The sequence below is a fragment of the Mirounga angustirostris genome, unplaced genomic scaffold (genome assembly GCF_029215605.1).
Source record: "Mirounga angustirostris isolate CCGP_5_RB_7025 unplaced genomic scaffold, mMirAng1.0.hap1 SCAF_9, whole genome shotgun sequence".
Taxonomy (NCBI): Eukaryota; Metazoa; Chordata; class Mammalia; order Carnivora; family Phocidae; genus Mirounga; species Mirounga angustirostris.
Window position 1 is genome coordinate 91641339 of NW_026991717.1, and position 23786 is coordinate 91665124.

Here is a 23786-nt window from a genome sequence, read left to right on the forward strand (position 1 = left end):
GTGGAGGCTTCCCACTTCCTGATTTCATACTATACAACAAAGCTTTAATAACAAAAACATTATGTTATTGGCATTAAAACAGACAGATAGATCAATGGACTAGAGAGCCCAGATTAACCCATGCATATAATGATCAATTAATTTTCAACAAAGGTATAAGAATATGCAATGGGGAGGGGAAGACACCTGAGTGGCTCAGCTGGAAGAGCATGCTACTCTTGATCTTGGGGTTGTGAGTTTGAGCCCCACACTGAGTACAGGGATTACTTAAATAAATAAAAAACTAAAATATGCAATGGGAAAGTCTATTCAATAAATGGTATTCAATAAATTGGATATTCACATGCAAAAAAGTGAAACTGGATCCTTATCTTATATCATACATAAAAAATAACTCAAAATAGATTAAAGACTTGAATGGAAGACCTGAAACCATAAACCTCCTAGAAGAAAATATACAGGGTAAGCTCTTTGACCTTGATCTTGGCAATGATTTATTTTTTAGATGCCAAAAGCAAAGAAAACAAAATCAAAAATAAATAAGTGGGACTACATCAAATTAAAAAGCATTGGTACAGCAAAAGAAAATCATCAACAAAATGAAAGGGCAACCTATGGGATGGCAGAAAATATTTGCAAAGCACCTATCCAATAAAGAATTAAACCCAAAGTATGCAAGGAATTCATACAATTGCAAAACACACACACAAAAAAACCAATAACCCCATTAAAAGAGACAAAGGAGGGGGGAGGAGCAAGATGGCAGAGGAGTAGGACACCTAAATTTCATCTGGTCCCAGGAATTCAGCTAGATAGCTATCAAACCATTCTGAACACCTACGAACTCAACAGGAGATCGAAGAAAAGAATAGTAGCAACTCCCCCTTCCACACGATCACGCTGAGCTAGTACCCGGGCTTGGAATCGGGCCGCAACCTCAGCCGCGCCTGCCGCCTTTCACCGCCTCTGGACCATGGACCCCCGCAAAGTGAGCGAGCTTCGGGCCTTCGTGAAAATGTGTAAGCAGGATCCGAGCGTTCTGCACACCGAGGAAATGCGCTTCCTGCGGGAGTGGGTGGAGAGCATGGGAGGTAAAATACCACCTGCCACTCATAAAACTAAATCAGAAGACAATATCAAGGAAGAAAAAACAGATAGTAAGAAGGCGGAGGAAAACATAAAGACAGACGAACCATCAAGTGAGGAAAGTGATCTAGAAATTGACAATGAAGGTGTGATTGAACCAGATACTGATGCCCCTCAAGAAATGGGAGATGAAAATGTAGAGATAACGGAGGAAATGATGGATCAGGCAAATGATAAAAAAGTGGCTGCCATTGATGCCCTAAATGATGGTGAACTACAGAAAGCCATTGACTTGTTCACAGATGCCATCAAACTGAATCCTCGCTTGGCCATTCTGTATGCCAAGAGAGCCAGTGTCTTCATCAAATTACAGAAGCCAAATGCTGCCATTCGAGACTGTGACAGAGCTATTGAAATAAATCCTGATTCAGCTCAGCCTTATAAGTGGCGAGGGAAAGCACACAGACTTCTGGGCCATTGGGAAGAAGCAGCACATGATCTTGCCCTTGCTTGTAAACTGGATTATGATGAAGATGCTAGAGCAATGCTGAAAGAAGTTCAACCGAGGGCCCAGAAAATTGCTGAACATCGGAGAAAGTATGAGCGAAAACGTGAAGAGCGAGAGATCAAAGAAAGAATAGAAAGGGTTAAGAAGGCTCGGGAAGAACATGAGAGAGACCAGAGGGAAGAAGAAGCCAGACGACAATCAGGAGCTCAGTATGGCTCTTTCCCAGGTGGCTTTCCTGGGGGAATGCCTGGTAATTTTCCTGGAGGAATGCCTGGAATGGCAGGGGGGATGCCTGGAATGGCAGGAATGCCTGGGCTCAATGAAATTCTTAGTGATCCAGAGGTTGTCGCAGCCATGCAGGATCCAGAAGTTATGGTGGCCTTCCAGGATGTGGCCCAGAACCCAGCGAATATGTCAAAATATCAGAGCAATCCAAAGGTTATGAATCTCATCAGTAAATTGTCATCCAAATTTGGAGGTCAAGCATAATAATGCCCTTCTGACAAATAAAGCCCTTGCTGAAGGAAAAAAAAAAAAAAAAGAATAGTAGCAACTCTCTGAACAGAAAAGCGACCACTTTTTGAAGGTGGGACATGTGGAGAAGTGAATCCCAGGCAATATTCGGGAAGACAGACCACAGGGGAGGGGCCTCTGTCAGCCACTACCGGCAACTGACAGAACCCTGGAGTACAATATTGGAACTTTTAGAAGTCTGCTCCTCTGAGGGACGTTGCTCCAGTGACTAAGCGGGGGGTGGAACCTTCGCGGGACAGTGTGGTCTCAGGACCCTCGGGGTCACAGAAAGACCAGGCATGCCTGAGTGCGGCAGAGCTCCCAGGTATCAGAGCGGGGAAGCCGGCTGCAGAGACAGAGCCAAGGAGCAAGCTCTCAGCTTGGGGTTGCCATAAACTGTGATCCGTGGCACAGTTGGGCCACTGCTCTCCCAGCAGGGACCCAACAAGCAGCAGATCTGGGGAGACTCACCTTCTTCCCCCCCAGGGAGTGAAGGGAAGCTCACCACAAGAATCTGCTGGATTGGGAGACACCAAATGGGATCGTGGGCCAGAGATAGATATGCTCAATCACAGGCTGGGTGAGCACAGAGTGCAGCCGGAGACCAGGGAGACAGGAGTGATTGACTGCTTTTCTCTGGGGGCTCACTGAGGAGTGGGGCCCCAAGCTCTCAGCTCCTCCAAGGTGGAAATTGGGAGGCTGCCATTTTCACTCTCATCCTCCAAAGCTGTACCGAAAGCTTGCAGGGAACAAAGGCTCCTGAGAGCAAACCCGAGCAGATTACTTAGCCCAGACAGGTAAGGGCAGGGCAATTCCACCTCCAGCAAAGACATCTGGGAACCACGGCAACAGGCCCCTCCCACAGAAGATGAGCAAGAACAGCCTGCCAAAAACTAAGTTTACTGATCAATGAGAATGGCAGAACTCCAGCACTAGGGGAATACAGCACATAGAATTCATGGCTTTTTCCCCCCTGATTCATTAGTCTTTCGAAGTTAATTTTTTTACTTTACTTTTTTTTTCTTTTTCTATTTTTTTTTTATTTTTCTTTTTCCCTTTTTCAACCAACATCTTATCAATCCCTTTTTAAAATCTTTTTTATTTTTCATTTTTAGAGTCATATTCTATCCCTTCATTGTAGTTAACCTTATTTTTGGTGTATATATAACTTGTTCTCTCTTTAAAATTTTGGATTACAGTTTCTTCTAACAGACCAAAATATACCCGAAGTCTCTAGTGTATGGCTTTGTTCTAGTCTCCTGCCTGATCACATTCTCTCTCTCTCTTTTTTTTTTTTTAATTTCTCTTCTTTTTTTTTCAACCAACTTCTTATCAATTCCTTTTATAAAATCTTTTATAGTTTTCATCTTTACAATCATATTCCATCCATTCATTTGTATTTACCCTTATTTTTGTACATATATAAGTTTTTTTATTAAAATTTTGAAAGGCACTTTCTTCTAACAGACAAAAATATGCCCAAAATCTAGTGTGTGGCAATGATTTATTCACCAGCCTGATCATATTTGATCCTATTCTTTTTTTTCTTTTCTTTTTTCTTTCTTTCCCTTTCTTTTCCCCCAGCTTCAGGTCTTTTCTGATTTGTTTAGTGTATATTTTTCTGGGGTCATTGTTACCCTGTTAGCATTTTGTTCTCTCATTCATCTGCTCTCCTCTGAACAAAATGACAAGATGGAAAAACTCACCTCAAAAAAAAAAAAAAAACAAAAAACAAGAGGCAGTACTGACTGCCAGGGACCTAATCAATATGGACATTAGTAAGATGTCAGAATTAGAATTCAGAATGAAGATTATAAAGATACTAGCTGGGCTTGAAAAAAGCATGGAAGATACTAGAGAAACCCTTTCTGGAGAAATAAAAGAACTAAAATCTAACCAAGTCAAAATCAAAAAGGCTATTAATGAGGTGCAATCAAAAAAGGAGGCTCTAACTGTTAGGATAAATGAGGCAGAAAAGAGAATCAGTGATATAGAAGACCAAAGAACGGAAAATAAAGAAGCTGAGAAAAAGAAAGATAAACAACTACTGGATCACGAGGGCAGAATTCGAGAGATAAGTAATACCATAAGATGAAACAATATTAGAATAATTGGGATCCCAGAAGAAGAAAGAGAGAGGGACAGAAGGTATATTGGAGCAAATTATAGCAGACAACTTCCCTAATTTGGGGAAGGAAGCAGGCATCAAAATCCAGGAGGAACAGAGAACCCCCACTCAAAATCAATAAAAACAGGTCAACACATCTAATAGTAAAACTTACGAGTCTCACAGACAAAGAGAAAATCCTGAAAGCAGCTTGGGAGAAGAAGTCTGTAACCTACAATGCTAGAAACATTACGTTGGCAACAGACCTATCCACAAAGACCTGGTAGGCAAGAAAGGACTGACATGATATATATAGAGCACTAAACCACAAAAATATGCAGCCAAGAATACTATATCTAGCTAGGCTGTCATTGAAAATAGAAGGAGAGATAAAAAGCTTCCAGGACAAACAAAAACTAAAAGAATTTGCAAACACAAAACCAGCCCTACAAGAAATATTGAAGGGGTCCTCTAAGCAAAGAGAGAGCCTAAAAGTAACATCGACCAGAAAGGAACACGGACAATATACAGTAACAGTCACCTTACAGGCAATACAATGGCACTAAATTCCTATCTTTCAATAGTTACCCTGAATGTAAATGGGCTAAATGTCCCAATCAAAAGACACATGGCATCAGACTGGATAAAAAAAAAACAAGATCCATCGATATGCTGTCTGCAAGAGACTCATTTTAGATGCATAGACACCTCCAGATTGAAAGTGAGGGGGTAGAAAACCATTTATGATGCTAATGGACATCAAAAGAAAGCTGGGGTGGCAATCCTTATCCCAGACAAATTAGATTTTAAACCAAAGACTATAATAAGAGATGAGGAAGGACACTTTATCCTACTTAAAGGGTCTATCCAACAGGAAGATCTAACAACTGTAAATATCTATGCCCCTAACATGGGAGCAGCCAATTATATAAGCCAATTAATACCAAAAGCAAAGAAATACATTGACAACAATACAATAATAGTAGGTGACTTTACCACCACCCTCACTGAAATACACAGATCATCTAAGCAAAAGATCAACAAGGAAATAAAGACTTTAAATGACACACTGGACCAAATGGACTTCACAAATATATTCAGAACATTCCATCCCAAAGCAAGAGAATACACATTTTTCTCTAGTGCCCATGGAACATTCTCCAGAACAGATCACATCCTAGGTCACAAATCAGGTCTCAACCGGTACCAAAAGATTGGGATCATTCCCTGCATATTTTCAGACCACAATGCTTTGAAACTAGAACTCAATCACAAGAGGAAAGTTGGAAAGAACTCAAATACATGGAAGATAAAGAGCATCCTACTAAAGAATGAATGAGTCAACCAGGGAATTAAAGAAGAATTAAAAAAATTCATGGAAACAAATGAAAATGAAAACACAACTGTTCAAAATTTTTGGGATGCAGCAAAGGCAGTCCTAAGAGGAAAGTATACAGCAATACAAGCCTTTCTCAAGAAACAAGAAAGGTCTCAAATACACGATTTAACCCTCCACCTAAAGGAGCTGGAGAAAGAACAGCAAATAAAGCCTAAACCAAGCAGGAGAAGAGAAATAATACAGATCAGAGCAGAAATCAATGAAATAGAAACCAAAAGAACAGTAGAACAGATCAATGAAACTAGGAGCTGGTTCTTTGAAAGAATTAATAAGATTGATAAACCCCTGGCCAGACTTATCAAAAACAAAAGAGAAATGACCCAAATCAACAAAATCATGAATGAAAGAGGAGAGATCACAACCAACACCAAAGAAATACAAACAATTATAAGAACATATTAGGAGCAACTCTATGCCAGCAAATTAGATAACCTGGAAGAAATGGATGCATTCCTAGAGATGTATCAACTACCAAAACTGAACCAGGAAGAAATAGGAAACCTGAACAGACCTATAGCCGCTAAGGAAATTGAAGCCATCATCAAAAATCTCACAACAAACAAGAGTCCAGGGCGAGATGGCTTCCCAGGGGAATTCTACCAAACATTTCAAGAATTAATACCTATTCTTCTGAAACTGTTCCAAAAAATAGAAATGGAAGGAAAACTTCCAAACTCCTTTTATTAGACCACCATTACCTTGATCCCAAAATCAGACAAAGACCACATCAAAAAGGAGAATTAGAGACCAATATCCCTGATGAACATGGATGCCAAAATTCTCATCAAAATACTAGCCAATAGGATCCAACAGTACATTAAAAAGATTATTCACCACGACCAAGTGGGATTTATTCCTGGCCTGCAACATGGGTTCAACATCTGCAAATCAATCAATGTGATACAATACATTAATAAAAGAAAGAACAAGAACCATATGATCCTCTCAATAGATGCAGAAAAAGCATTTGACAAAGTACAGCATCCTTTCTTGATTAAAACTCTTCAGAGTGTAGGGATAGAGGGTACATACCTCAATATCATAATAGCCATGTATGAAAGACCTACAGCAAATATCATTTTCAATGGGGAAAAACTGAGAGCTTTCCCCCTAAGGTCAGGAACACACCAGGGATTTCCACTATCACCACTGCTATACAACATAGTACTAGAAGTCCTAGCCACAGCAATCAGACAACAAAAAGAAATAAAAGGCATCCGAATCGGCAAAAAAGAAGTCAAATTCTCACTGTTTACAGATGATATGATACTTTATGTGGAAAACCCAAAAGAGTCCACCCCAAAACTGCTAGAACTCATATAGGAATTCAGTAAAGTGGCAGGATATCAGAAATCAGTGGCATTTCTATACACCACCAACAAGACAGAAGAAAATTAAGGAGTCAATCCCATTTACAATTGCACCCAAAACCATAAGATACCTAGGAATAAATCTAACCAAAGAGGCAAAGAATCTGTACTCAGAAAACTATAAAATACTCATGAAAGAAATTGAGGAAGACACAAAGAAATGGAAAAACGTTCCATGCTTATGGATTGGAAGAACAAATATTGTGAAGATGTCAATGCTACATAGAGCAATCTACACATTCAATGCAATCCCCATCAAAATACCATCAACTTTTTTCAAAGAAATGGAACAAATCATCCTAAAATTTGTATGGAACCAGAAAAGACCCCAAATAGCCAGAGGAATGTTTAAAAAGAAAAGCAAAGCTGGCGGCATCACAATTCCGGACTTCCAGCTCTATTACAAAGCTGTCATCATCAAGACAGTATGGTACTGGCACAAAAACAGACACATAGATCAATGGAACAGAATAGAGAGCCCAGAAATGGACCCTCAATTCTATAGGCAACTCATCTTTGACAAAGCAGGGAAGAATGTCCAATGGAAAAAAGACAGTCTCTTCAACAAAGGGTGTTGGGAAAATTGGGCAGCCACATGCAGAAGAATGAAACTGGACCATTTCCTTACACCACACACAAAAATAGACTCAAAATGGATGAAAGACCTAAATGTGAGACAGGAATCCATCAAAATCCTAAAGGAGAACACAGGCAACAACTCTTCGACCTAAGCTGCAGCAACTTCTTCCTAGAAACATCGCCAAAGGCAAGGGAAGCAAGGGCAAAAATGAACTATTGGGACTTCATCAAGATAAAAAGCTTTTGCAAAGCAAAGGAAACAGTCAACAAAATCAAAAGACAACTGACAGAATGGGAGAAGATATTTGCAAATGACATATCAGATAAAGGGCTAATATCCAAAATCTATAAAGAACTTATCCAACTCAACACCCAAAGAACAAATAATCCAATCAAGAAATGGGCAGAAGACATGAACAGACATTTTTCTATTTATACAATGGAATATTATGCAGCCATCAAAAAAATGAAATCTTGCCATTTGCAATGATGTGGCTGGAACTAGAGGGTATTATGCTAAGTGATATAAGTCAATCAGAGAAAGACATGTATCATGATCTCATCAATATGAGGAATTCTTAATCTCAGGAAACAAAAAGGGTTGCTGGAGTGGTGGGGGGTGGGAGGGATGGGGTGGCTGGGTGATAGACATTGGGGAGGGTATGTGCTATGGTTAGCACTGTGAATTGTGTAAGACTGTTGAATCACAGACCTGTACCTCTGAAACAAATAATACATTATATGTTAAAAAAAAGAAGAGAGAGAAGATAGTAGGAAGGGAAAAATGAAGGGGGCGAAATTGGAGGGGGAGACGAACCATGAGAGACTATGGACCCTGAGAAACAAACTGGGAGTTCTAAAGGGGTGGGGGGATGGGTTAGCCTGATGATGGGTACTAAAGAGGGCACATATTGAATGGAGCACTGAGTGTTATACGCAAACAATGAATCATGGAACACTACATCAAAAACTAATGATGTAATGTATGGTGATTAACATAACATAATAAAATAAAATTTATAAATAATTAATTAATTAATTAATAAAATAGACAAAGGACCTGAATAAACACTTTTCCAAAGAAGACATAAAAATGGCCAATAGGTGCATGAAAAGGTGCTCAACTTCACTAATTATCAAGGAAGTATAACTCAAAACCAAAATGAGGTATCACTTCACAATTCAGTTGTTCAGATGTCTATTATCAAAAAGATAAGCAGTAACAAATGCTGGAGAGGATGTGAAGAAAAGGAAAACTTGGTCACTGTCAGTAGGATTATAAATTGGTATGGCCATTATAAAAAGACTATGGAGGTTCCTTGAGAAATTAAAAATAGAACTACCACATGATTCAGCAATCCCTCTTCTTTGTATATATCCAGAGGAAATGAAATTATTACCTTGAAGAGGTGTGTACTCCTATGTTTATTGCAGCATTATTCACAATAGCTAAAGTATGGAAAGAACCTAAGTGTCTATCAAAGGATGAATGAATTGAGAGTATTATGCTAAGTGAAATAAGTGAGGCAAAGAAAGACAAATATTGTAAGGTATCATTTAAATATTGTACAATATTATTTGTACATGGAATCTACAAACTCAGGACAGTAGAATGGTGGTTGCTAGGGGCAGGTAATGGAGGAAATGGGAAATTTTGGTTAAAGGGTACAACCTCCAGTTTTAAGATAAATAAGTTCTGGGAAACCAATGTACAGAATGCTGAGTATCATTTAAAAATACTGTTATATACTTAAAAGTTGCTAAGAAAGATCTTAAGTTGTCTCACTAACAAAAATAAATTGTAATCATGTGAGGAGATGGATATCTTAACTAAACTTATTGTGATAATTAGTTTACAATATTACATGTATCATATCATCACCTTGCCCACATAAAACTTACACTGTTATTAGTTAATTATATCTCAATATAGCTGGAGAGATAAAAAATTAAAAAAGCAAATACAAAAAAAAATTTTTTCAAAGAAGAGGAACCACAATAGAAAATCTAAAATAGACCTGGGGAAGATGGCAGCAGAGTAGGAGGACCCTGGCTCACCTCATCCCATGAATACAACTAAATCACTATAAAATCATCCTAAATACCCCACAAATTTGACAGACTCTAGCAGAAGTCTAGCAGAACAAACCTGACAACTAAAGGTAGAGAAGAGGCCACATCAAAGAAGATAGGAAGTGTGGAGACATGGTTTAGGGGAGAAACAGAACCTGGCTGCTGCAGATGAGAGGGAGCTGCAGTCATGGAGAAGCGCTAGAGAGAGGGGAGCACATAAGAGAATGAACAAGGAGAATGTTTCCCCACAGCCATTGGGTTAGAAAGTGAGAAGAGCTGAATTTTGTGAGCTCTTGCAAGCGAGGGGCATAAAGCCTGAAGTTTTAAATCTCAGTAGGCTGGCAGAGTTCAGAGGCATTGGGGCTGCTCTTGGAAAGAAGGTGGGCAAACAACCTGAGGAAATAGAGCATGGAAACAGCAATCTGAAGAGTGCCTGGAGGCACAGTGAGGAGTTTATTTGTTCTTCTTGGAGTATGTCCCTAAGAGGCAGTGTTCATGGACAAAATTCTCCAGGAACAAAGGAGCTAGCTGGTGCCATTTCCCTCCCACACTCCTCAGCATAAGTACAGGGCCACCTGTGGAAACTAGTACAGTGTGGACAATGGCTGCCTAACTTGCTTACACTAAGCTCCCCGGTACTCGAGTGGAACTGCCTTTCTCAGTCACACTTCAGTCCCAGTATGGTGGGCCCTTCCCCCAGAAGACCAGGACAAACCCCTGCCCACACCATGTCTCCCAACCAGATAGTTTTGTAGGGCCTCAGTTCCAGTGGAGGTGGTGACAGCTCTTATTTCACAAGCAGACCAGAGTATACCTAGTTAAAACCTGCCATATTCAGGCCAGGGACAAAACACTGCCCACAGCACGCAAGCAGAGCCTCTCCAGATGACTTCCCTGAGGGACAGAACAGCCAGAACACAACAATAGAGTGCATGCAGCACACACCAGAGACACTCCCTGAAGCACCAGGTCCTGGGCACTACATGACCTCTCCTTCCTAAGGCCATTACTTTCAGGAGCAGGAGGTTTAACTTGCATTTCTAACACACAGAGCAGGCAGAGACTTAGACAAAATGAGAAAACAGAGGAAATTATCCCAAATGAAAAAAAAAAAAAAAAAGATAAGGCTATGGCCAGAGATCTAAGTGAAACATATATAAGTAACATGCCTGATGGGGGATTAAAAGCAATGATCATAAGGATACTCACTGGACTTAAGAATGGAAGAAATCATTACTTACTACAGAGATAAAAGAGTTTAAAAAAAGAATCAATCAGAGAGGAAAAGTACAATAAATGAGATTAGAAACATGCTTGATGCAATGAACAGCAGGTGGAAGAAGAGGAGGAATGAATTAATGACCTAGAAGACAAAACAATGGAAAACAATGAAGCTGAACAAAAGAAAGAAAGAATTATGCAAAACGAGAATAGACTTAGGGAACTCAGTGACTTCATCAAACATGTTATTATGTTTGTAATAACATTTGTATCATAGGAGTCTAAGGAGAGAGAGAAAAGGGGGCAGAAAATTTATTTGAAGATATAATAGCTGAAAATTTCCCTAATCTGGAGAAGGAAACAGATATCCAGATCCAGGAGATACAGAGAACCGCCAACAAAATCAACAAAAGCAGATCCTCACCAAGACATATTATAATTAAACTGGCAAAATAGTTATAAGGGAAAAAATCTTGAAAGCAGCAAGACGAAAGAAGACTGTTACTTATAAGGGAAAACTCATAAGGCTCTCAGCAGATTTTTCAGCAGAAACTCTCTAAGTCAGAAGGGACTAGCATGATATATTCAAAGTCCTGAGTGGGAAAAATCTGCAGCCAAGAATACTCTATACAGCAAGGCTACCATTCAAGATAGAAGGAGAAATAAAGAGTTTCACAGACAAACAAAAATTAAAGGAGTTCATGACCACTAAACTACCCTGCAAAAAATATAAAGGGGACTCTGTCAGTGGAAAAGAAAGACCAAAAGTGACGGTATGAAGGTAGGAAACACAAAAGCAGTAAAAATGAATATTTCTATAAAAAATTAGTTAAGGAACTCACAAAATAAAAGGATGTAAAATATTACAAAAACTACCTAAAACTTGGGGAGGACAACAGTAAGGAATGGATTCAAACATAAACAACTATCAACTTAATATGGACTGCTATATACAGAAGATATTGTATACAGACCTAATGGTAACTACAAATCAAAGTCACTAATAACTATGTAAAGAATAAAGAGAAAGAAATACAAATATATCACTAAAGAAAACCAGCAAACCATGAAAGAGACAAAGTTAAAGGATCAGAAAAAATCTCCATAGATAACCACAAAACAAGAATAAAATGGCAATAAATACATACCTGAATAAATAAATACTTTGAATGTAAATGGACTGAACACTCCAAACAAAACACATAGGGTGTCAGAGTGGATAAAAAAAATACCCATCTATATGCTGCCTACAAGAGACCCATTTTAGACCTAAAGACACGTGCATATTGAAAATGAGGGCATGGAGAAACATTTATCATGCAAATGGAACTCAAAAGAAAGCCAGAGGAGCAATACTTATATCAGACAAACTAGACCTTAAAACAAAGACTGTAATAAGAGACAAAGAGCACTATATCATAATAAAGAGGATAATCCAACAAGAAAATGTAACAATTGTAAATATTTATGCATCAAACATGGGAGCACCCAAATGCATAAAACAATTAATAACAAACATGAAGGAACAATCTATAATAATACAAAAATAGGAGACTTTAACATCCTGTTTACATTGATGAACAGATCATCTAAACAGGAAATCAACAAAGAAACAATGTTTTTGAATGGACACTCTGGACCACATGGACTTAACATATATTCAGAGCATTCCATCCTAAAATAACAAAATATACATTTTTTTCAAGTGCACATGGAACATTCTCCAGAATAGATCACATATTAGGCTACAAAACAACCCTCAACAAATTCAAGAAGGTTGAAGTCATACCATGTACCTTTTTCTGACAACAATGCTGTGAAACTAGAAGTCAACCACAAGAAAAATCTGAAAAGACCACATATATATGAAAGTTGAATAACATACTACTAAACAATGAATGGGTCAACTAGGAAATTAAAAGATGTAAAAAAAAAAAAAACACAGAAACAAATGAAAATGAAAACACAATGGCCTACAACCTTAGGGATACAGGAAAAGTGGTCCTAAGAGGGAAGTATATAGCAATACAGGCCTATCTCAAGAAGCAAGAAAAGTCTCAAATAAACAACCTAACCTCATATTTAAAGGAGCTAGAAAAAACAACAACAACAACAAAACCTAAAACCAGCAGAAGGAAGAAAATAATAAATAGAGCAGAAACAAATGACACAGAAACTAAAACAAAACAAAACAATAGAACATATCAATGAAACTAGGAGCTGGTTCTTTGAAAAAATCAGTAAAACTGATAAGCCTCCAGCCAGATTTATCAAAAAGAAAAGAGAAAGGACTCAAATAAATAAAATCACAAATGAGAGAGGAGAAATAACACCACTACAGACATATAAACAATTATTAAGAGAATATCATGAAAAACTATATGCCAACAAATTGGACAACTTACAAGAAATGAAAAAAATCCTAGAAACAAATAAATTACCAAAACTGAAACAAGAATAGAAAATTTGAACAGACTGATAAACAGCAAAGAAATTGAATCAGTAATCAAAAAACTTCCAACAACAAAAAAAAAGCCCGGGACCAGATGGCTTCACAGGCGAATTCTACTAAACATTTAAAGAAGAGTGAATACCTATTCTTCTCAAACTATTCCAAAAAATAGCAAAGGAAAGAAAACTTTCAAATTCATCCTATGAGGCCAGCATTAACCTAAAACTAAAACCAGATAAAGACACCACCAAAAAAGAGAACTACAGGCTAGTATCTCTGATGAACATAAATACAAAATGCTCAGCAAAATACTAGCAAACCAAATCCAACAATACATTTAAAAAATCATTCACCATGATTAAGTGGGACTTATTCTTGGGTTGCCAGGGTGGTTCAATGCTCGCATATCAGTCGATGTGATATGTTCCCATAAATAAAAGAAAGGATAAGAACCATGTGATCATTTTAATAGATGAAAAAGAAGCATTTGACATAGTACAACATAAATCCATGATAAAAACTCTCAACGAAGTAGGTTTAGAAGGAATATACCTCGACATAGCAAAGACCATATGTGAAAAACTCACAGCTAACATCAATCTCAAATGGGGGAAAACTGACAGCTTTTCCTCTACAGTCAGGAATAAGACAGAGATGTCCAATCTCACCACTTTTATTCAACATAGGACTGGAAGTTCTAGCTACAGCAATCAGACAACAACAACAACAACAACAATAAATAAATAAATAAATAAATAAATAAATAAATAAATAAATAAATAAATAAATAAAATGGCATCCAAACTGGCAAAAAAAGAAGTAAAACTTTCACTATTTGCAGATTACATGATATAATATATAGAAAACCCAAAAGATTCCATCAAAAAGCTACTAGTACTGATAAATGAGTTCAGCAAAATCACAGAATACAAAATCAACATACAGATATCTGTTGCATTTCTATACACCAGTAAAGAAGCAGCAGAAAGAGAGATTAAGAAAACAATCCCATTTACAACTGCACCAAAAAACAAGAAACCTCAGAATAAACCTAACCAAAGAGGTGAAAGACCTGTACTCTGAAAACTATAAAACACTGATGAAAGAAATTGAAGGTGACACAAAGAAATGGAAAGATATTCCATGCTCATGGATTAGAAGAACACATATTATTAAAATGTCTATACTACCAAAAGCAATCTACACATTTTATGCAATATCTATCAAAATATCAACAGCATGTTTCACAGAACTAGAATGATCCTAAATTTTGTATGGAACCACAAAAAACCCAAATAGCCAAAGCAATCTTGAAAAAGAAAAACAAAGCTGGAGGTATCACAATTCCAGACTTCAATTTATATTACAAAGCAGTAGTAATCAAAACAATATGGTACTTGGCATAAAAATGGACACAGATCAATAGAACAGAATAGAAAACCCAGAAATGAACTCACAATTATGTGGTCAATTAATCTTTGACAAAGCAGGAAAAAATATCCAATGGGAAAAAGACTGTCTCTTCAAAAAATGATGTCAAGAAAACTGGACAGCAACAGGCAAAAGAATAAAACTGAACCACTTTCTTTCACCATACACAAAAATAAATTCAAATGGATTAAAAACCTAAATGTGAGACGGGAAACCACAAAAGTCCTTGAAGAAAATACAGGCAGTAATTTTTCTGACATCAGCCATAGCTACATTTTTTTGATAGGTGTCCCAAGGCAAGGGAAGCAAAAGCAAAACTAAGCTATTGGAACAACATCAAAATAAATAACTTCTGCAAAGCAAAGGAAACAAGCAACAAAACTAAAAGGCAACCTAGGAAATGTGAGAAGATATTTGCAAATGACATATTCAAAGAGGATTAGTATCCAAAAAATATGTAAAGAACTTATAAAACTCAACACCCAAAAAATGAATAATCCAATTAAAAATGGGCAGAACACATGAACAGACATTTCCCCAAAGAAGACATACAGATGGCCAACAGACACATGAAAAGATGCTCAACATCACTTATCAGGGAATTGCAAATCAAAACTACAAGATATCACCTCACACCTGTCAGTATGGCTAAAATCAACAAGAAACAACAGGTGTTGTGAAGATGTAAAGAAAGGGGAACTCTCATGCACTGTTGGTGGGAATGCAAACTGGTGCAGCCACTCTGGAAAACAGTATGGAGGTTCCTCAAAAAGTTAAAAATAGAACTATCTTATGATCCAGCAATCACATTACTAGGTATTTACCCAAAGAATATAAAAGTACTAATTCAAAAGGATACACGTACCCCGATTGTTATAGCAGCCTTCTTTACAATAGCCAAATTATGGAAACAGCCCAAGTGTCCATCAACTGATAAATGGATAAAGAAGCTGTTATATATATATATACACACACACACAATGGAATATTAGCCAGAAAAAAGAATGAAACTTGCCATTTGCAATGACATAGATGGAGCTAGAGAGTATTATGCTAAATGAGATAAGTCAGTAAGAAAAAGACAAATACCAAATGATTTCATTCATATCTGCAATTTAAGGAATAAAACAATCAAACAAAGGGGGGATAAAAGAGAGAGAGAAACCAAGAAACAGACTCTTAACTATAGAGAACAAACTGATGGTTACTAGAGGGAAGGGGAGAGAGGTGATAGGGATCAAGGAGGGCACTTGTCGTGGTGAGCACTAGGTGTTGTATGGAAGTGTTAAATTAGATTATATACCTGAAACTAATATTACACTCTATGTTAACTAACTGGAATTTAAATAAAAACCTTAAAAAATCTAAAATAGAAAAAGAAAACTTCAAATTTAAAAAAAGGCATTTAACTGGATTTAAGTATCCCAGAAAACAAAATAATTTAAGGGATTTGGAAATATCAAAAAAGCAATCCTCATCAAGAAGTCTAGGATAATGTTTCCCAACCTCAAATCTGGCACATATTAAAAAAAAAATTGTACTCACAAAAATTTTTATAAAGTTCCAGAAGAAAAATCACTTAAAAATGTCACATGCTCTTATTGTACACACTGTACAGAGGTAATGAAGAATGTGAGAGGGGCGCCTGGGTGGCTCAGTCGTTAGCGTCTGCCTTCGGCTCAGGTCATGATCCCAGGGTCCTGGGATCGAGCCCCGCATTGGGCTCCCTGCTCCACGGGAAGTCTGCTTCTCCCTCTCTCACTCCCCCTGCTTGTGTTCCCTCTCTCTGTCAAATAAATAAAATCTTAAAAAAAAAAAAAAAAGAATGTGAGAAACATCTAACAATTATAGGGCATCAAAGTTTAACAAGGTCTGGAATCATCAATCTAGAGTTTTTACTATACAGGGAAAAACACTAACAAAATTAAATTTTTAAGAGAATAATCTCATTATTTCAGCATATAGTAACTAAACTATAGTATAGCTAAAGAAAATATTTTCCCAAAAGTGGCCATAACCATAGAAACCAAGATGTCATTTATTAACAGACATCTTATATTAATCCATAATTACTCTTTAAAAATGTCAATAGCTTATCCAGTAGTCCCCCATTACCCACAAAGGATACCTTCGGAGATCCCCAGTGAATGCCTGAAATTGTGGATAGTACCAAGTCTTATGTATACTGTTTTTTCCTATTCTTACATACCTACAATAAAGTTTAATTTATAAATTAGGCACAGTAAGTGATTAACAACAATAACTAATAATACAATAGAACAATTATAACAATATTCTGTAATAAAAGTTATATGAATATAATCTCTTTCTATTTCAAATATCTTATTGTACTGTACTCACCTTTCTCCTTGTGATGATATGAGAGGATAAAATGCCTACATAATGAGATGCAGTGAAGTGAATGGTGTAGGCATTGTGACGTAGCATTAGGCTACTACTGACCTTCAAGGAAAGATACATCAGAAGGAAAATATGCTTCTGAACCACAGCTGATTGCAGGTAAGTGAAACTATGGAAAGCAAAACTGCAGGTAAGGGGAGACTACTGTACTACAACTACTCATTCAACTTTATGCAAGTTTCTCTTCATCACAAGTTCAGAGTACAAAAAATGAGCCAAGCTTCCAAAGGATTCATCACATTCCAAGTTGAAATGAAATTAAAACTAAGTAGAAATATGCCCTCAAGGCCATCTAAGTATACTTTTCTTTATGTTTACACACCTTTTAAAATACTTTATCCAGGCTATCTTCATTAAAAAGAAGGTTTTTACAAAGGAATTAAGTTTCCCTATCCAGATATGGAAATGTAAAACATGCAAGAAGAGAGGGATGAAAACAGGAAAGAAACGCTGGCCTCAGAAGGAATCAAATATAAAGAGAATTAGAGATATTATGTATTATAATAAGGAGAAAAAAAACACATACCTCTAGCTATGTGACTAGAACTCAAGGAATTTAGATGAGAGAACTGCAGCAAAGAAACTGCCTTTTCCACTACAAGCTACATGTAGTGAAAAGAAAATATAGCTATAGAGTATATTTTACCCTTTTCAACAGGGTTTATTATAGAAAGGATATTTCAAGTAATTATTTCAATCAACAACTTACTTTGTTTCCAAATGGGTATTTTATATATGCTAGATTTGAATGAAAATAACACAGTAATTTTAAACCACTAGTTTTTATTGTCCATTTTCCAACCAGTGGTCCACGTCTTGGGGTTTCCTTTTATCTCCCTGTTCACAAAGCTACTTCCAAATGCCTACACTTTTCTAAAGTGTTTATGTCCCCTAGCTTCTGATTGCTAACTTAGTTAAGACCTGATTACAGCTGAGGAAGAGGCCTCTATTTTATTTCTATATGAAAGACACCCTCCACTTTGAAGGCCAGGACCTGTTCTTTCTTGATATTAGACAAATCTTCAGGGGCAGGATCCAGTTCTAAAGGCTCTTCAAGTTTTTGCTGATCTTCCAAAACCAGTGATTCTAATTTTACCACTGGGACATCTGTTGTCTGGAGATATTGATATTCAGTCGACATATGTTCTACCAAAGCTTCATTTACAGCAATGTGTTCAGATGGTGGAGGCTGAACTTTAGCAAGGACATCTTCTATAGAGATTTGTGTAATAAAGTCCTCTTCAGCTGCTGGAAACTATTTGTCAACAGGGACCATTTCTAAAGTAGTTTCTTCATCTGATGGATGAAGTTCAATGAGGACTCCTCCAGCTGGTGCAGACCCAACTTCAGCTGGGGTATCTTCTTTAGGGACCTCCTCTGCTGGTGGAGACCAAATTTCAGCTGAGGCGTCCTCAGCTGGTGCAGACCAAACTTCAGCTGGGGTATCTTCTTTAGGGACCTCCTCCGCTGGTGGAGACCAAATTTCAGCTGAGGCCTCCTCAATCGGTGGAGACCAAATTTCAGCTGAGGCCTCTTCTGCAGGGCTTGCCTCAGCTGGTAGATACCAAACTTCATCTGGGGCCTCTTCTGCAGGAGCCTCCTCAGCTGGTGGAAAATGTACTTCATCTGGAGCCTCTTCTGCAGGAGCCTCCTCAGCTGATGGAAACTGTACTTCATCTGGAGCCTTTTCTGCAGGAGCCTCCTCAGCTGGTAAAGACCAAATTTCATCTGGAGCCTCTTCTTCAGGGCCCTCATCAGCTGGTGGAGACCAAACTTCACCTTGGGCCTCTTCTGCAGGAGCCTCCTCAGCTGGTGAAGACTGAACTTCAGGAGATGTCTCAGCTGGTGGAAGCTGAACTTCAGTTGGGACCTCTTCTGCCAGGGTCTCCTCAGCTGGTGGAGACTGAACTTCAGGAGATGTCTCAGCTGGTGGAAGCTGAACTTCAGTTGGGACCTCTTCTGCCGGGGTCTCCTCAGCTGGTGGAGACTGAACTTCAGGAGATGTCTCAGCTGGTGGAGGCTGAACTTCAGCTGGGGCCTCTTCTGCAGGGGTCTCTTCAGCTAGTGGAGGCTGAACTTCAGCTGGGGCCTCTTCAGAGAAGGCCTCCTCAGCTGGTGAAGACTGAACTTCAGCTGGGGCCTCTTCTGCAGGGGCCTCCACAGCTGGTGAAAGCTGAAGTTCTGGGGCCTCTTGTGTAGGAGGCTCTTCAGCTGATAGAGGCTGAACTTCAGCATAAGCCTCTTCTGAAAAAGCCTTTTCAGCAGGGATAAACTCTACTTTAGCAGGGGCCTCTTCTGCAGGAGTCTCCTCAGCTGGGGAAAGCTGTACTTCAATAGAAGCTTCTTCAACTTTTGGAGACTGAACTTCATCAGGAGGCCCTTCTGAAAGAGCCTCTTCACCCAGTGTGGGCTCTACTTTAGCAGGGGCCTCTTCTGCAGGAACCTCTTCAGTTGGTGGAGGCTGAAGTACAGTTGGGGAGTTTTCTGTAGTAGTCTCCTCAGCTGGCAGAGGTTGCACTTCAGCAGAGATCTCTTCTGCAGTGGGAGGCTGTACTTCACCTAGAACATACTGCTCATCTTCTGAAAATTCCAAAGAACCTTTTTTGCTTTGTTGACCAAATAGAAATCTGCTATGTATCTGCCCAATTGCTTCATCTTTACTTGTTGAGGGTTGCAATTCAGGATGTTCACTAATGAAAAACTTCCCTGAGGATTTACGTTTCTGCACAACTTCATTTGACTTTGAAAAAGAGCTATCTGGCCTGCCAATAACCATTATTTCTGTTTCACTAAAGTACGTCTGCTGTTCCTTGTCCACTTTTTGAGGAATGTTCATCATTGTCCAGTCTCCAGTACAACTAGTCTGCTGAGATCTATCTATTTTGAATTGAACTGAATGTCTGCTTGGTGGAATTTCTACTTCCTGAACACTCTCTGGAAAGTCAGGGACTGCTTCTCCAACAGCAGCTAGCTTTTCTTCAGGTATCACTGTTTCACTAATTGACATGATTTCTTCTTTTTTCTCTTCTACAGTAGCGTCTGTTTGCAGAGATTTATCAGTCATATCCTGTACACGCTTTCTCTTTGTCCAAGTTTGCTGAAGTTGAGAAGATACTCTGAGAGACTCATAGTTGACTTTGCTTCCAGGAATATTACCAATACTAAGGGTAGCTTTAGGGCCAGATGATTGTGCTATAGGCAAGTGTTTCTTTTTCTCTGTCACTTCAGTCTGCTGGGATTTGTCTACCATTGGTTGGCTGGGTCGTCTTCTCTTTCGAATTTCTTGTCTCCCTGCTGAGATAGGCTGATCAGGTTCATCACCTTCTTCCATTTCTAAAACTGGTGAATTTCAAACATATTACTCTTCAAGTAATTAATCATCAAGAATCACAAATGTACCAGATAGGTAAGCCTTTGTCTTTCTTCATTAAGTGTTGTTCTGTTGAGCTACCTTAGAAAAAAGTAATTAATAAATTACTGCATTCTGTACTACACTCTTGTTGGATCCCACCTCAGTAAGCATCTCTCTTGTTTAGTCTCTCATATGACTAATCTCACTTCTAGAAGTTTCCCTTAAAGGTCTATGACATCACAGTCAATTCTCCCTACAAGGTTACATTGGTGGTGTTCCAAGCACATTTTAACTTGGTATAAACACTCATAAACAATGGCTACAAGTGAGAGAGCTACTATTTGAAACATCAAGTTGAAAAAAGCATTTGTCTATCAGAGGGACATCAAGTAAACTCCAGTAATGTTGCTTCCTAATTGTTGAAAGTGTTGTTTTTGAACTTTCAATTCTGTTATTTTCACCCTACTATCAAAGACAGTTATATTGCAGAACTCAGAATGCTGCAGCCTATTTTCAATTGTTGGAGAAAACAAATGATATATGTATGTGGCAATGTTCTATCAAAATGTATACTTACCTGATTTAGAAGAAAGTGAATATTGTTTTAAAAATTTGAGTTCTGAGGTCCATTCCATGTAAACTCCATTCCTCTGTCCTCAGCACTCAGGAACTACAAGAGTCTACTATCTATATTGATAGTAGGATATATAGATATAGATATATATGTATATATATATATACTACCTATATATTATAAATGCAAATATGGTACCTATATATATAGCATATTTGCATTCTCAAACAACTTGAGATATTTTTATTTTCAACTATTTCAGAAAATAGTTCCACCCAAAGTTTGCCAAATAAAAGAATGTTAAGTCTAAAGATCTGTCAAATGAAATAAAATGCCTTTTTAAATATACAAGCTACTGAATAGCCACCTAGGAATAAATTCCCCAATGAAGATAAAACTGTAAACTGAAGCCTTGAAATAGAGGAAACCCAGTTAAGCAAATTATAAATGATATTATAATAGATTAGGAATGTAAATAAAACTTTAACTTACACATCTCACAAAAATTTTACTAGCAAGATGAAAATATATCAAAAGATGTGCAAAAAACACATCACTTTGGTCTACAGAAAGTTAAAGGGAAGAAAACAGACTTCAAAAATGTAGTCACAGAGACAAACATATCTAAACAATCATTATGACTTGATTAACCTAGAAATATTTTTAAATTTCTTTATGCCTCAAGGAAATATAAAAATGTCATTGAATAATTACACTTGTTTGACATGCATTAGTCTTAATTGTAGTTAGGTCATCTTAGCCAAATAAATTAACATTTTTCACATTCTTTGACCCAGTTCCTAAAACAACCTCAGTCTCTTGGTAGGGATCAGTGAATATTTGTTCAGTATAATTGGATGAATGTGTTAAAAACCATGTTGCTTGTCTTACAGCTCAACTGGCTCTGCTTTAATTTTTGTCCATTCTGCTTCACTATGTTCTATCTTTCTAAGAATTAATAAAGTGAAGTATAACAATAGTCATTTTACAAAAGAACTGACATAGGTTTTCATCAGACTGGCTATAGTTTGAAAATTAGGTTGTTTATCAACCTCTTTGTGGTCTGGTGTTCTCAACTGCATCTGTCACACATTGCATGTGTCTTTTGTAATCAAGTTTCTGAGATTTTATAGAATATCTTCAAAGTCCATTTGGGGTTGATTTATAACAAGAAATAAATTTCAAAACCAACATTTTATTCATTGGATTATGCAATTGCATGTACTGGATTAATTTTGCTGCCTCAACTTAAATAAGATTTTACCAAATCTTCCATAGCTATAACTTGAATTTTCAATATCAGTTAAAATTTCAATTTCTAATTATTTGATATTTACTTTCCCCTCCAAGAAATAATAAAGAATTTGATCAATCTTAATTATACACCAACCTATTGCACTAAGCTGCCTTTATCACTAGCTTATTTATAGAAACAAATTAGCATGCCTAAATAATCAATTAAAAATTTACTTGAGGGCGCCTGGGTGGCTCAGTTGGTTAAGCGACTGCCTTCGGCTCAGGTCATGATCCTGGAGTCCCAGGATTGAGTCCCACATCGGGCTCCCTGCTCAGCGGGGGGTCTGCTTCTCTCTCTGACCCTCTTCCCTCTCGTGCTCTCGGTCTCTCATTCTCTCTCTCAAATAAATAAATAAAATCTTTAATAAAAAAAAAATTAAAAAAAAAATTTAAAAATTTACTTGAGATTCCAAATGGAATTACAAGGGATTTCATAGAGCAGTTTCTCATTACATTTCTTAAATCCACAAATGCTCCTTTTCCCCTGCTGATCTACCTACCCAACTAATCATTATTCAACCTATCTTGTCAATTTAGGATTTGGTATTTTACCCTTTGTTCTAGAAATCTACATGATTCCATTTTCTCCCATTTACTTGGTTCACATCTGTTATGGATTGAATTGTGTATCCCAAAAAGATGTGTTGGGTACTGTGAATGTGACGTTATTTGGTAAAAGGATCTTTGCAAATGTAATCAGGTCAAGTGGTTCTTATAAAAAGAGTGGGAAAAGACACAGAGGGAAGATGTTCATGAGAAGATGGAGGCAGAGATTTGTGTTATGCTGCCATAAGGCAAGGAATACCTAGGGCTACTAGAAGCTGAAAGAAGCAGGCTTCAGAGGGAGCATGGCTCTGCCAATGATTTGGGACTTCAAGCCTCTAGAACTGTGAGAGAATAAAGTTCTGTTGTTTTAACCCAGTATGTGGTACTTTATTACAGCAGCTCTAGGACACTAATACAACATTCTTTCAGGACCCCATATTTCTGATTTCTGCTTGGAATGCTGTACTCCAACTCTTTCTCAATCTCTAGAGCTAGTTTCTTTATTTCTAATTCAGGTCTGGCATTTGGTTTCACACAATATTTGACTCATTTCCATAATCATAAAACCAGAAGGATTTGCTGAAAGGCTTCTACGTGATGATTTACATTTAATGTTAGCACAAACAAATTTGCAAAGTAGCCCTTAATTTCATTTTTTATTATAATAACTTGGAAAGCTATCATTTAGAAGTGGCAGAGATATTTCAAATCAATGTAAACCAAATATCTAAACTGTGACCTATATTGCTTTGTTCTCAGTATATCAAATAAGGTGAAGTCTGAAAAATGCCCACTGGATATAATAACTATAAGATTATTGGTAATTTTAGTAAGAGCAGTTTCAGTGAAAGGGTGGGA

At 37.6% G+C, this 23786-nt stretch overlaps 2 protein-coding genes across 2 annotated transcripts; one reads left to right on the top strand and one right to left on the bottom strand.

The window, feature by feature from the left end:
* Nucleotides 1-883: 883 nt before the first annotated feature.
* LOC135361608 (hsc70-interacting protein-like) lies at nucleotides 884-2120 on the top strand. Its single transcript, XM_064570982.1, has one exon. It carries the CDS (start codon nucleotides 974-976, stop codon nucleotides 2081-2083), a length of 1110 nt encoding a protein of 369 aa, XP_064427052.1. The 5' UTR covers nucleotides 884-973; the 3' UTR covers nucleotides 2084-2120.
* Nucleotides 2121-18106: 15986 nt separating this feature from the next.
* FSCB (fibrous sheath CABYR binding protein) lies at nucleotides 18107-20425 on the bottom strand. The gene is given in 1 exon segment (XM_045901789.2): nucleotides 18107-20425. A coding segment is annotated over 1 exon segment (2304 nt). The 5' UTR covers nucleotides 20411-20425.
* Nucleotides 20426-23786: the final 3361 nt, after the last annotated feature.